The following is a 15362-nucleotide window of genomic DNA, read 5'->3' as shown; positions in this document are numbered from 1 at the left end:
ACCTTTTGTTTTTAAGATTCCTTATTAGCACATATCCATTGTTGTGACATTTCCATACATACATACAATATCCTCCAATCAAATCTGCCCCTGTCTCTCTCTCCTTATTCCTCCCCTCAACAGGCTTCATTGTTCCATTTTCATACATGAATAGGAAGTATTCTGACCATAATCTTTTCTTTTGCCCTCTCCACTGGCATTCCTCAGCCTCACTGAGACCCACACACACTTACACATAACTGTTTTACTTTCCTGTGGCTCTTTTCTTTCAGCAGAGATTAATTATACAAAAGGGTTTCGCTGCAGTAAATCACACATCCATACAGTATAATTTAGTCAGATTAACCTCATCTGTTGCTGCCTCTTTTCCAGTAGCCCCCTAATTACCCATCTTTGCAGCTATAAAGTAGCATCTCACTAGGGTTCTGATTTGGATTCCCTCATGACTAATGATGTTGAGCATCTTTTTATGTGTTGATTGGCCACTTATGTATTTTCTTTGGAGAAAATCTACTTTGATACTTTGTCCTTTTAAAAACAGGCTGTCTTATTACTCAGGTAATGGAGTTCTTTGTTCCAATACAAGTCTCTTACCAGGTAAACCATTTGCAAGTATCTTCTCCCATTCTGGGGGTGCCATTCACTTTCTTGGACCATACGGTTTACAATGCAATTTTCACTTGATAAACTTCAACTTAACTATTTTTTCTTGTTTTCCTTTTGTCACCTTTGCTCTTAGCAATGCATATAAGAAACCACAGCCTAACCCTTGCCCATGACTGATGCTGGCTGGATGAAATGAAGTTTCGTTTTTGATATTCTGAGGACATAATTTCCATAATGTCTGGGCTAACTTACATTCCCATCAACAGTGCACCTGAGACCTTTTTCTCCCTAGTACTCAGCAGCACTGGTTGGTCTTCATTTTCTTGAGGACAGTCATTCTGACTGGGATGACATGGAATAGTTTTGATTTTCATTCCCCAATGCTAAAGACACTGAACATTTTTTCCTTATGTTCACAGGCCATTTATCCTTCATTTGAAGAATGTCCATTCAGTCCAATTGCCCTCTTATTGAGTGAATGATCTTCTCTCTTCTGTTGCTGGGTTTTTGTGTATTTTAGTTCTTTACATAGTCTAGATAATAATCCTCTGTTGCATGGGTATCTTGCAAACATTTTCTCCCATTCAGTAAGCTGTTTCTTCTTTCTGTTGTTGTTGGGTTTTTTTGGCAGAAGTATTTTACTTTGATACAATCCCATTTGTCAATTCTTGTTCTCCTTTCCTTCGCTACTAGAATCCTATTAAGAAAGAGTATTTCCTCTGTGCCTTTTGTAGTTTCAAGGTTTCAGGTCATACATTAAGAAGGTCTAGTTTGAGTTCACCATTGTTCCAGGTGATCGGTAAGGATCTAGTTTTAGTCTTCTACATGTGGATATCCAGATTTCTGAGTACTACCGGCACCTTGGTTAAGAAAAAAATGCTTGTAGCTATATGGACTTATTTCTGCATCTTCTGTTTATGTCAGTGCTGGGATAGTTTTATTACTATAGCTCTGTAATAGAATTTAAAGCAGGTATCATGATACAGCCAGCATTGCTGTTTTTACTCAGTTTGCTTCAGCTACAGAGGCCCTTTTGTGTTTCCATATGAATTTTAGGACTGTTTTCTCTATTTGTGTGAAGAATGTCACTGAACTTTTAATGGGGGATGAATTAAATCCGTATATCACTTCTGGCAGTATGATACTTTAGCAGTATTAATTATGCTGACTCATAAACATAAGAGATCTTTCCCACATTCTAGTGTCTTCCGTTTCTTTCTTCATACAAGCCTTTAACATGTTTGGTTGAGTTTATGCCTAAGTTGTTTCTTAAGGTTACAGTAAATGGGTCTGTTTTGGTGATTTCTTTTTCAGTGAGCTTACTATGTATAGAGAGAAAAGCTACTGATTTTCTGTATGTTGATTTTGTATCCTGCTACCTTGCTGACATTGTTTATCAAGTCAGGGTCTCTGGTAGAGTATTTTGAGTCTTTTAAGTATAAGATGGTATATCTGTAAACAAAGACAATTGGACTTAGTTCATATTTATATTCCTTTTATTCTTTTATCTTGCCTTATTATCTGGCTTATAGTTCAAGTACTGTATTGAAGAAGAGTGATGACAGCATACAACCTTGTCTCATTCCTGATTTTATGAGGAAATGCTTTCAGTTTTCCCCTCAGTATAAGGTTGGCTATAGGTATCTTGTATATATCCTTTGTTATATTAAGGCCTGATCCTTTACATCTGGTTTCTTTAGGACTTTTATCACAAAGGAATAATGGCTTTTTCTGTCTCTCCTGGGATGATTTTTCTCCTTGATTCTATTTATATGCTGTAATGTTTATCAGCTTACATATATTGACCCATTCTTGTATTTGTGAAATGAATCCAACTTAACTATAATGCAAGATCCTTTTAATATATTGTTGGATTCAGTTTGCAAGTATTTTATTGAGTGTTTCTATGTTTAACAAAGATATTGACCTTATAATGTTCTTGTTGGTTTGTTCTTGTCCAGTTTTGGTACTGGCATAATATAAAGGCCTTAGAATGAGTTTGGAAGTGTACCTTACTCTTCAATTTTGTAGAATAGTCTGAAAAGCACTGGTGTTCTGATTTATTCTTTAGAGTTTTTTAAATTGTTTCAACCTACTTTCTTTTTGTCATTTTGAAAAGGCTACTTTTTTCCAAATACTACTTGAAATACAAGTCTTATAAGCAAAAGTCAGCATGAATCAGAATTCCTTTTTTGGAAAGCCTTGTGACTTGAACTCGGGGTCTTGTGTTCTCATTCAGCTTTCTTGCTCACCACTTGAGCCAAGCCTATAGTCTAGCCAGAAACTATTTTTATAATCACTGGCAATCATTCTGTTGGCTTTAATTCCTTTCAATAATGATGTGTAGTTGTCATCAACATGTTTTGGATTTTTTTTTGGCTAAATTTATACCTAAGTATCATAAGGTTTGCCAAAAAGAACTGCCACATGGTCATTCAGGCAGGAAAGAGTTTACTAGAGGTACCTGAACTGCCAGCCCACAAGTGGTATAGTCATGGAGAAAAGAGAGGACTTCTGCCAGGATTGGAGTTCATGTGGGGAGAGGACGGGGAGGAAGGTGGCCATGGAGGGTGCTGGTGTGACCTCAGAGTCTGGAAGAAGGCATGACAGGAGTAGCTCAGGATGTGACCTCAGAGAAAGGGGAGGTAACTGCCCCAGGTATGTCAGTCACCTGGGTAAATGACTGCAGGTGACGCCTGCAGTCCTGCATGGAAAACAAAGGCAGGGGATCCATGTGCAGTTTCACAGGGAGAGAAAATTTTGGTGCTAAATTAAATTATATCCATGATTTTCAAATTGTTCCCTACAGTATATACAAATATAACTGATTTATTACCTTAATCTTCCATCTTAAAATTTCACTGAACTTTTCAAGTTTTTTGGTAGATTCCTTAGGATTTACTAACACAAGATCACTTCATCTATGAACAGTAATACCTTTATTTCATTTTCATTCTGGTTGTGTTTTTCATTTTTATGCTTAAATTGCACTAAATGGAACCAGTACAGTTGGGACCAGGAGTGGAGAGAACAAACATTATTATTTTTGTTCCTGATCTTAGTAAGGAATCATCCAATATTTCCCATTACTTATGATTTTAGTCATAGCCTTTTCACTGAAACATTTTGTTGCTGCATGTTATTAAGGGAGTTTTGGCCTCATAAAATGAATTTTAGGGGTGCTCCTTCTGGACTGCAGTGTGGCTCCAATGGTAGTGATTGCCTAGCCAACGTGAGCTTATGGGCTCAATACCCAGCACTTCAAAAAAAAATGGTTCTTTCCCCTTTTATCTTTGGAAGACTTTGTGAAAGAATAATGTTCATTCTTTGCTAGATATTTGACAAAATTCAGCAATGAAAATATATGGTCTAGGCTTTCCTTTGTGGGAATTTTTTAGAATTCTAAATCAACCTCATATACATATAAGATATATGGGAGGGGAGGGGGAAAGATGGGAAGTGAGGGAGAGGAAGAGAAAGAGGGAGAAGAACAAGAAATGGAGAACGGGGAAAGTGAAGAGAATCTTATTTTAAGCAACTAGGTCATATAATTAATAGAACCAGCAAATCTGAAACCTGTAGGACAGGCCAACAGACCAGAAACTCAAGCAGAATTTCTATGTTGCAATCTTAAGAATTCCAGATTTTTTAGGAAACCAGTGTTTCTGGTCATGACCTTCAACTGATTACATGAGGATTACCCACAGCATGGGGTATAATTTGCTCCTCAAGAGCTACTGATCTGAATGTTAATCACATATTAACCCGCATATCCAGGCCTAAGAATTTGTATCTTTCTAGGAATTCCTACATTTCAAGTATATTACCTAATTTGTAGTTATTCACAGAATTCCCATGATTCTACATGTTTCCAAAATTACCCAGCATTTTTGTACTTTGCCTACTTCCCCCACCTCCACTTTTGGTGAATCTAACTAAAGATGTATCATTTTCTGCTTTCTGACCTAGTCTTCAGTGTTTTCTTACATTTATTCTGGCTTCAATTTGTTCTCTTACCATTTAAGATCTTCTTAACAGTCAGCATGCCTATGTGACTCTGTCGTTCAGCTGGAACATGCTCTCCCATGCCCACAAGTTTGGGTGTGCTCAGTTTTCACTTTATCTCCTAGTGTGTCCCTGTGATTTCTGCTTTGTCTCTTGTGTCCCTGTGATTTCTGCTTTGATCTTTTGATTATTTGGGATACGTTAGAAAATTTCCACATATTTCTTCAAACAGCGCTGATTCACTTAATGCCACAGCACAGAAGAGTGGCTCTGCATGCTTCCTGTGGGCTCTTTGTCCAGCACAGCATACTTCTGTCTCAGAGGCACCCCAGGGGCCTGCCGGGGAGAGGTCTCCTGTGGTGCTGGATCAGGTGTGACTCACAGGTCTGTGAGAACTGGTTGGTTTTCAGGAGTGCTCAATCTTTCACTTTTGGTTGATCCTCTGCCTAGTTTTTCTGCCTATTACTAGAAGTACTGTGTCAACACTATTTAAAATGGAAGTTGTGAAAATGCTGAATGACTTTGGAAAATGTTTAGCAATTTAACAGAAAACAATACTGAAATGTGCACACAGCATTGTAGCTATCATGTAAAATTGTACACAGACAAAAGGGCCACAGGAAACCCACTAAACATTCTAGTCACAGCACCTGTGTGTGGAGCTGTGTTTGAATTTGTCACTAGCAAGTGTCTTACAACCAGCAAATGCAAATGCATCCAGGCCGGGGTCACACACGGGCACTGCGGGGTCACACACGGGCACTGCGGGGTCACACACGGGCACTGCGGGGCCCACAGGCCAGTCCCACTCTAGTCGATCACCAGCTGTGTTGCAGGTCCTTACCGCCCAGTCCCGCCCGGCCCCCCCCCCGCCCCACCCACCAAAGCAGCTTGCTTTACCCAAACTCCAAGGTTTCTGAGGTTACCTGTGGACCCCTGACGTGCCTCCACTGAGAGGAACACTCAAGGAAGAACAGCAGAACATGTACTTTGCTCCAACCTGGGTTAACACAACACATGAGTAAACCAATACGCAACCAAGTAAAAGTGAAATGCAAGCAAGGAAAGGAAAAGCAAGCCACTCATAAACCAACGTTTAACGTACCCTCCCTCGCCGGTCCTCCCTCAAAACCACATTCACTGGCTGATAACAACTAGGGAGTGTAGAAAGGGGAAAGGAGAGGGCTCCAGAAGGGGAAGGGAAGGGAGAGGGGAAGAGGGAGGGGAAGATGGCAGGGCTGGTTCACTTTGACTACCGATGACTCCTTCCCTGCAGTGTGTCCCTTGCAGGTCCTGAGGAGTGCGGTGGGAGTTCACCTCCATGCCAGGCCTGCACTAATTGCAGGCGCAGCAGTGCTCCGGCCCCGCGAGCCACATGCTGACATGTCTTCTCTGGGCAAAACAAACACATTTAAAACAATCTAGACTTTTGAGATTCAAACTTACAGACAAGTATATAAAAATAAATAGTCTTAATGTTCTTAAGTAAATCCATTGTTTATTCTAATCCCTTTCCATATTTTTCTTTCAAACATAATTTAAAAGAAAATGACAGACAAAATCAAATCAATCTGAGATTAAACATTCTGACAGTAAGAACCAATCATGAAATACTCTTTGTCTTGCAAAATCTGAGCTTCATCATTCCTCCCATGTCACCCAATAGCACTCAATCACCCCAAGGTAGCAGTCCAAAGTGCCCGGCACAATCACTTCTAAATTGAAATAGCACAGAATCAAAAAAGAACAAAAACATACTTCTTTATTTTTCACTAGGCTGAAAATATTTATTTGAACTAAAACACCATATTTTGCTTAAATTGTGGACTACAGGTGATGGAATAATGTTGCTTAATTTTAAACCAAATTCAACATTCTTAAAAGGAAAATGATTGTCACTGTTTAGAAAGTACAGGTTTTACATAAGAATTATACCATGCCTACAGGGAGAAAAAAAACTGAAAAAAAAATCCAACAATAATGGGACGTTTTCATGAATTATGCTATATTACCTCAATTGAACATCATATGCAGGGGGTACAGATGAACTTTACCAAGATTTCTTAATAGCATAGTGGAAAGCTTGCTTTATACTGGTAGATGCAAAGGAAGAAAAAAAAGCATTAAACCAAATGTTAGCTGTAATATGCTCTCAACTGCAACAGCAGAAAAAGACAGAAGGACAAAATAGCTGCCATCCACAAGGGACTGCGGGTCGCCACTGGTGCCCTGCACAAGTCTGCTAATGGGGACGCGCAGCCTGAGAACCAGAGAAACTCCAAGACAGCACGTGCGTGTGCTCCAATGCCAAGGACAAGACAGAACCACAGCTTAGGCTCCATCTGAGCCCTCCTTGCTCCCGGTCTGAGCCTAGGCACTGGGGCCACATGAATACAGGAAGAAACTGACGGCAATTCTGCTTCGAACCCGCAGCCCACGGGAGCAGCCCAGGCCTGCTTGGAGGCCTGGCTAGCGCAGGGCAGGAGAGCAAGAGCCCAGATCCACTGCTTGGCACGCACCGCTCCCACATCTAATACCAAGGCTCACCAGGTCAGAGCAAAGCCCCAGTGGGTGCAGGCCCCTCCCAGCAGAGCAAGCTCTCTCTCCCAGGGAGGGAAAGAGCAGGGGCCCCTCCCAGATGTCCCCAGGAAATGGCCCAGACATCCACTCTTCTCAACAGTGGCTGTCGGGTGCTCCCACTTTTTCCCTCCCACTTCCTTATAGTTCGCAATAGCTAAAAAGGTGTGCTTCCAAGCTGTCTAAGTAGAATCTTTTTGTGGCAATGCAGTGCAGGTCTGGGCTGTGCTGAGCCCTTCTCGGCAGGGTCTGTTTCATGTAAAAGCCAGCCCTGGGTTCAGAGAGGGTACAGGAGGAAAAACCAGAACACATGTCAGTGATCAGGAGCCGGGCAGCTGAGGGACATTGCAAAGCTACCCATGCGTAGATCTCCTTAAAAGGTAAAGGCACAATCACCACAAGATTGCTCTTCATTATTGACCATGGGAAAATGTTCCGCTCTAGGTCTGGTTTGCCACAGAGGACAATGAGGTCTGAAGCACTGCTTCCTGGGAGGGCACCCTGCTCTGGGAACTGCGGGCATCAGCCCCTGGGCACGCTAAACACCACGACGTTTTACTTATCTGTACAGACAATAGGATCTCCATATTCACATGTTCAGTACCTGGGCTCCACCTGTTCACAGTGTAGGAGGTAGAATCCTATATGCTTAAACTAACATGTTTTACCAAAGTCTTAAAAAATAGTTTAAGTAAAAAGTAAAAACAGAAGCAGGCAGGAAGGGCCCAAGCTAACAAGGCACGTGAATGAGGGTAACTACGGTCCAAGGAGTTTGTACATGTGCAAACAGGATGATAAAACCTGTTGAAATTCTACAGGAAAGTGGGAAGATGTGAAAGAGAGAAGGGGGAGTGCAACCGATTAGAGTATTATACACATGAGCAGAAATGCCACAATGAACACCCCTCCTTGTCTAACTACTGTATGCAAAGGAAAAGTGTTTCAATTCAATTATCTAGGGGCTGGGAAGGTGGCTCAGTGGTAGAGTGCTTGCCTTGCATGCATGAGGCCCTGGGTTTGATTCCTCAGCACCACATAAGAAAAAAGCCAGAAGTGGTGCTGTGGCTCAAGTGGTAGAGCACTTGCCTTGAGCTGAAGAGCTGAGGGACAGCACCCAGGCCCAGAGTTCAGGCCCCATGACTGGCAATAAGAAAGAAAGAAAGAAAGAAAAAGAAAGAAATCAATTATCCAAATTTTGTTTTTCTTTAATGAAGACAAGTGTTGATCAGGATGTGGACCAGCTCTGAAACTGAGACACCCCTTAGGAAAAGTGTGTCAGTTTCTCACACTGTTGCCCATAGAATTCCCACAGTGCCCCTGCCAGCCACAAGACCAAGAGAAACGAAGACACGCACCCCATAGAAGCTGATGCTGAAATATTCCTGAGAACAGTATTCCTACTGGCCAAAACTGGGAACAACTTCAATGTCTGTCACTGATGGCTGGATACATAAAATGTGCTACAGCCATAAAATGGAATGTTATTTGGCTTTGGGAAGGAAAGAAACACTGGCCTACATCACACCAGGGGTGAACCTGGAAGCCAGGATGCAAGGTGGGAGAGCCTGGCACAGAAGGCCCGTGTTCCATGATTCCACTGATGCAGAGCATCAGAGCAGAGCAGGAGCTGCCGGGGCCGCCGACAAGCACAAGGAAGGAACAAAGAGGGGGTGACCTTTAATGGGCACAGAGGATGGCAAGAACATTCTAGATGAAATGGTGACTATTCCAAAACTTAGCACTGCAGGTGCCTGAAAATCCTGGTGTACATGTCAGTAAAGCTCCTTTTAGCGTGGTAACCACCGTAACTGGATGAAGACGGGATAGGTGACAAGAAAGAGGCTGGCAGATGCTGCTACTGTTCGGGCCGGTGACAGTCCTGCCGTGAGATCCTCATCCTGGTGATTCCCAGGACGCTGTATCCACCACTCTGCACAAGCACAAACCCTGGAGCAGCACCTCAGCCTGGCTGGGTCTTACAACCTAGAATTCCGGCACCCAAGCCCATTTCCAGTCCATCCTCTGCACAGAGCTCCCTTCTAACACTCAGGCACGACAGTGTGGTCCTGGGCAGGACCGCCATCCACCTCCTGCCCCTCTCCCTCCACGGAGTGCTGCCCTTCCTCTATCCCAGGCCCTCCTCACCCAAGTCACACAGCGTGGCGCTGATGTCCCTAAGAGGCAGTGCTGACAGGCCAGACCCCTGCTGCCAGGGCTCCTGAGAGTACCTCACCTGCAGCCTCACTGTCGCCCATTCCTCGCCACCCAGAGCCAGCTGTGCTTGGACAGCTCTGGACACACAGCAAACACATACTCCCGGGAGATGTCCAATTCTTACTTGGCCTGCAGCTCTGAGGACCCTTCCCCGAGTCCCACGTCCACGAGGTCTCTTTTTCCTTCAGTTAAATGGAATTGTTTACCACATTTCAACTTCAGATGAAAGTCTCCCCCCACCCCAGGGATGGCGAGGGCAGCAGGCCATCCACCCTCCAGGCAGGAGTGGCATGAAGACTTGGGTAATAAAAGCATTGGAGGACCCCTCCATAAAGACTACAAAGTAGGAGCTCAGTAACGCTCCCCTTTCTAGGAGCTAGCCTCTAGCTGGTGGCTCAGTGTGGTGCCTGGTGTGCGCAAGAGCTGAGCAGGGACTCCTGAGACACCTCCTGAGGGCCTGGTCCCAGAGTCTCACTCTGACTCACCCAGCAAGGCTGCCCCAGCCAGCACCTTCCCCCCTGCACCCCACATGGTGCCAGCCAGCACCTGCACCCCTGCACCCCACGCGGCCCCAGCCAGCACCTGCACCCCTGCACCCCACGTGGTGCCAGCCAGCACCTGCACCCCTGCACCCCACGCGGCCCCAGCCAGCACCTTCCCCCCTGCACCCCACGCGGCCCCAGCCAGCACCTTCCCCCCTGCACCCCACGCGGCCCCAGCCAGCACCTGCACCCCTGCACCCCACGTGGTGCCAGCCAGCACCTTCCCCCTCCACCCCACGCGGCCCCAGCCAGTACCTGCACCCCTGCACCCCACGCGGCCCCAGCCAGCACCTGCACCCCTGCACCCCACGCGGCCCCAGCCAGCACCTGCACCCCTGCACCCCACGCGGTGCCAGCACTGCCTCCCTCCAGACAGTCTGGCTTTCCTGCAGCTCTGTGTGACTGTCTCCCCTGCCTGGCTCACTTCGTGAGAGGCGGCCTAGTCCACACAACCTCCTCTGACCCCTAGGCTGGGATGTGCTCCCACCACACACTGGGCTGCCTCCTGATAACAGGAACGTTAATTACTTTAATTAACTTTTTAATTGCTCACCTAAAATCTGTCCTCCCCGCTACTGCCAGGAGCTCCGAAGGGGCAGGGGCCACATCCACCGTTCATCTGCTTGCCCACGGTGGCAGCAGGCCACGGTAATCCGACAGGGTCTGCGGGGTTGGCCAGAAATCATCCCCGCAGCCCAGTGCTCTTCATGAGAGCCGTTTCCATGAGCGTCTCCATGGAGGGCTGCAGGATGACCAAACAGCCCAGAAGCAACGAAGGCCACTGTAAGACTATCTCACATGATGAGACGTGGACCTGGACTGCAGGAATGAGCACTCCTCAGACCTGGGAGGCAAGCCCTACAAAGACCACCAGTCCACCAATCCCACCCCAAAGTCCAGGACCGAAGTCTCCAAAATGCCCACATAACGTCAACTGCCAGAAATCAATGATCTGCTTACACAGATGTTCCAATACAACACTCAGATGGATGCACTAAATGTGTGGTGTGCTCTTGTGTGTGTACCCCGGTATGGTGTATGTACACCTGATGTGGAGTGTGTGTGTGTGTGTGTGTGTGTGTGTGTGTGTGGCAGATATTGCAGGAAGCATCTCTCTAAGCCCAGTAGAAGACTCTACTTGCAGAGCAAAAATTCCATTTTCTTCAGTGGTCCTTTCTACCAGACAATTAGCATCGCAGTCATTTCCCTTGTCCTGTCTTGCTAATACTCAGGCAAACGCATGAAGAACCGCCTGGGTCTTACAACCTAAGTTGGTGGTAAAGTAGTTAAGGCAAACTTATTTACCACATCAATTAAATGGTCTATTTAACATAGAATATCAATTCTCTAATCACATCTCCGTTGACGTCTTCTTTCAATTAACAACTCTGAGGGCTACTGACAGAGGTCCTACTGTTCCAGGATCATTAGGAACATTTTCATTAGCTGTCAAGTGAGGGGTGAGAGGCAGAATGTGGGCGCTCTCGATAGCGGCCTCTCCCTACTTAAGAGACTATTAGGGGGTGAGCAGTGGTGGTTCTCATTAGTTGCTTAGTGATGAGAAGACCTCCTATAAAATCACAAATGGAAATGAAGTGAGGCGGGCTGCTATAAAGCCCAGTGAATGTTTATGCTCTCACCCCCGGAGGATGATTTGGCCTTAAGGAACCCAGGCTCTCCAGATTACCATAGCAGGGAGCTAAAGCAGCCTGGAGACTCATACGGCCAAAGTCGTAACTGCCCAGAAGCCAGCCAACACCAAGACAAGTACCAGAGTTATGTCCCCAACAGATTATGTGTTGGATGCTTAGTCTCCAGCTGGCGGCACTAGTTTGGGAGGTTGTGGAGCTATTAGGAACTGGGACCTAGCTGGAGGAAGCAAGACTGAAGCAGGCCCCTCACTTCTGTCTACTTCCTGTCCACCATGAGGCGAAGAAGCTCCTCCGTCACACTCCTACCTGCCTTGGTGATCTGCCCAAGCACACAGGGCCAAATGACCAAGTACCAAATACTGTAAAACCTCCTTTAGGCTTTCATCACAGTTCCACACATGGGGTAACAACCACGGGGCACCAGTGGCTCACGCCTGTCATCCTAGCTATTAAGGGATCTGAGGATCGCGGTTCAAAGCCAGCCTGAGCAGGAAAGTCTGTGAGACTCTTCTCCAATTAACTACCAGAAAACTGAAAGTGGCTCAAGTGGTAGAGCGCTCACCTTGAGCTGAAGAGCTGAGGGACAGCTCTCAGGCCCAGAGTTCAAGCCCCATGACCAACAACAACAACAAAAAACTTAAACCACTTTTAAACCAGGAATGCCATATTACAGTTTGCTATTCTAATATAAAAAAGGGAAATTTACAATACGCATGAACAGCACAACCCCTTCCAAATCTTTGTGAATCTAGTCATTTTTCATGTAATTAATACTGTCACAAAAGAAAATGTTACTAGACAGGAAGTGATAATATATCATAATTTAGTTTTTAGAGTGTAAGCAAGGCGTTCACCTAAAAGTAACCTAACCTTTCCATTTAACTCTCAACCATTAAAGTCAGTGTTCTGGTGGCTATTAGAAATAAACCAAATTCCAAAATATATTCATTTCACTTCACCCATTATCGAAAAGCAGACATTAAAATTGTGACTATATCACAACAATGAAAGAAGTTGAGCATGAGTATTTAAAGGCATTTTTAAAGCTAGCATCAATGATTAAAATTAATACTCTATCATTACCATCAAATGTAATAGCCATTTTCAATATTGGTATAATTATGCAAATCAACAGACAAAGCCCACTGAAGTTCATGTTTAATATCTGTGATCGGCCCTTACCTATGTGCTCACAAATGAAGACCACAAAGAAAGGAGTGACGAGGTCATTTATCCCCTGCACGTATCCACTGGCAGGGTGACGGATGGCCCATATGAACAAGATTCTTTCAAAAATCTGAAAGAAAATACAACAGGAATGAAGCAAGAAACAAACACAGAGGAAGCTTCAAATGCATTCACTCTTATGCTAAAAATGCATGTTATTTTTCACTCAGTATCCCTAGCATGAAAACACAAACACAAAAACCATCGTTTGATTTCTTTGTAGAAGTCCAAGAATCTCTTCAGTGACTCTGGGCCCTGTGGGGTCCTTCATCAACTCCTGTCTCTGCCATCCACGACCCAAGCTCCCTGTGGCCGACCCAGGGGTCCTCTCCAGGCTCTGCAGGTACATGGTGGGTGGGCCTGTGCCTTGCACCTGGCCTATCGGGGATACTTCCTAGTGGTGGACAGGTAGAGAGGCAAGTGGGTGGTAGAGAGATGGATGGACAGATGGATGGAATATAGATAGAAGAATGGATGCTCTGAATTCCCCTTATGAGGTAAACAGGTTTCTTTCAACCGTCGGCAGTTATCATCTCCCACAAAGACACGTTTAGGCCAGGGGCTGCCCCAGCCTCCTCCAATGCGTATTCCCGCAACCTCTCCTCCTCCTCTCTCACTTCCCCTCACCACACCACGGCCACGGCATCCTAACACAGCAGCCTCAGAGGGGCCCAGAAGGCATGCCAGCCTCAACGCTGAGGATCCAGTTGCTTCTAGTTGGGCAGTGGGCACCGAGATACAGATGAAAGTAGACAGAGTATTCGGGGGCCTGGGAGGGGGAAACAGGACACCACCAGAGCGTGGCAAAAAGCAAGCAGGCAGCGTGGCTGGGGACGGCCTTGAGCGCCTGACAGCATGAGAAGGTCCCTACCCGAGGACGCGTCACGGCCAGCACCCGGGGATGGGGCCATGATCCCCACTAACACCTGGGCTAGGCACGAGGCACCCCTGGCAGGGGACTCAGCTGAGCCACACCTAGACCTCTGGCCACAGAAACTGAAATGCTCATATGTTCACACACACACACCCCTACTCACTGGCCCTCCGCAGCCCAGCACTGCAGCACTGCAGTGGGACTGAGCGGCCTGCCCTCCCCGGAAGGCACACAGAGAAGAGACGTGTGCAAATGGTGAGCGTCTGTCTGCGTGGGGTAGGCAGGGATGTGCACCGTGACGCAGACCCCCTGCACGCTAGAGTCAGCCCCACCCTGAAATCAGGGCAGTGACCCGGTTCCCCCGGCCCGGTGAGAACTGATGCCAGGGCCCCAGGAGAGCAGCGGCCTGGACGGGCAGCAGTGGGTGGCTGCCTAGCCCCCCATGAACACGACAACCAGCAATCACCATCTCCCCTCACCACAACATTGCCCAGGCCTCTGCCCTCCCCACCTCTGCTTCCCCGGCCTCTGGAATGCAGCGTCCGCCTCTCCACGGCTGCACTGCGAGGAGCATCATGGGAAAGCTTCAGCACTCAGATGTTTTGCCAGCTAAGGAAAGCTATTAGACAGGTCAACTTATTGAGTTTTAACTCTACTTGATCTCTTTTGACAAGATGGAATTCTATTTTTAATGATGCGTTTTTAATCCTTGTGCCACATAAATAAAGGCACTCATAGCTCACATGTAAGAGACAAATGACTTCTGGGCAGGCAGGCTGGCAGGCTGACAGCAGAGAGGTCCCATGGAGAGTGACACTGTCTCCCTCTCTGGCCCTAAGGTCGCAGGTGCTCCTACAGCGCCTTGAGCAGTACTGCCTCCTCCCTGCATGGCACCGCACTGGTAACTGCTTTCCTATAATGGCAGCTGTGCCTTTAGAGATTCAGGCTCTGCAGGCGAGGGGCATATGAAGAGGCCAGGTATGCTCTACCTACGTCACCATCACAGTTAAGACGAGTTCCACCAGCCAAGTGCCAGCGGTGCACGCCTGTAATCCCGGTGACTCAGAAGGCTGAGATCTGAGACAGGAAAGTCTGTGAGACTCCAATTAGCCACCAAATTCTAGATGTGGAGCTATGGCTCAAGGGGTAGAGTGCCAAAAAAAGCCCAGGAACAGCACCTAGGCCCTGAGTTCAAGCCCTAGGACCAGCACAAGAAGAGAGGGAGGGAGGGAGGGAGAGAAAGGAAAGGAGGAAGAGGAGGGAGGGAGGAGTGGAGGAGGAAGAAGAAGAGGAGGAACTCTATCTGCAGAGATGGGACCTGGCAACTGTGGGAGTGGAGGATCACTCACTGATTCCACAGCCGCCCTAGGCCTCAGCAAATGAGATGACACCAAAAAATGAGCACCCATCCCTGGCCCCCGAGATGAAGGCTGCCCTCTGGCTGCACCCCAGGACCCTGAGCCAACCTCTGCCCCCGGCAGTTACATCAAGCAGCACACTGGGCTGGAGCTCCACTGGCCCCCTGCTCCCCCCTCTCCAGTGAGCACAGCTCCCCTCCTCTCCCCCGCCCCCACGGGGCAGCTCTGGGGGCTGGTAGATTTCTAGCACAAAGCCAAACCAATCCACTGTCTAATCAGCTCGCATTGGGAAAGACAGCACAAAAAG

General features: G+C 46.6%; 1 protein-coding gene across 3 annotated transcripts in view; it reads right to left on the bottom strand.

Moving 5' to 3' along the window:
• Positions 1-15362, bottom strand: part of Tbc1d22a (TBC1 domain family, member 22A) — a 299373-nt gene that overhangs the window by 176832 nt on the left and 107179 nt on the right. For all 3 annotated transcript variants that reach the window (XM_013025776.1, XM_013025777.1, XM_013025778.1), the window contains one exon: positions 12779-12893. In XM_013025776.1, coding sequence (XP_012881230.1) covers positions 12779-12893 — 115 coding nt within the window. The remainder of the gene's footprint in view (positions 1-12778; positions 12894-15362) is intronic.

The sequence above is a fragment of the Dipodomys ordii genome, unplaced genomic scaffold (genome assembly GCF_000151885.1).
Source record: "Dipodomys ordii isolate 6190 unplaced genomic scaffold, Dord_2.0 Scaffold87, whole genome shotgun sequence".
NCBI lineage: Eukaryota > Metazoa > Chordata > Mammalia > Rodentia > Heteromyidae > Dipodomys > Dipodomys ordii.
This window is presented reverse-complemented; position numbering and strand designations above follow the sequence as displayed.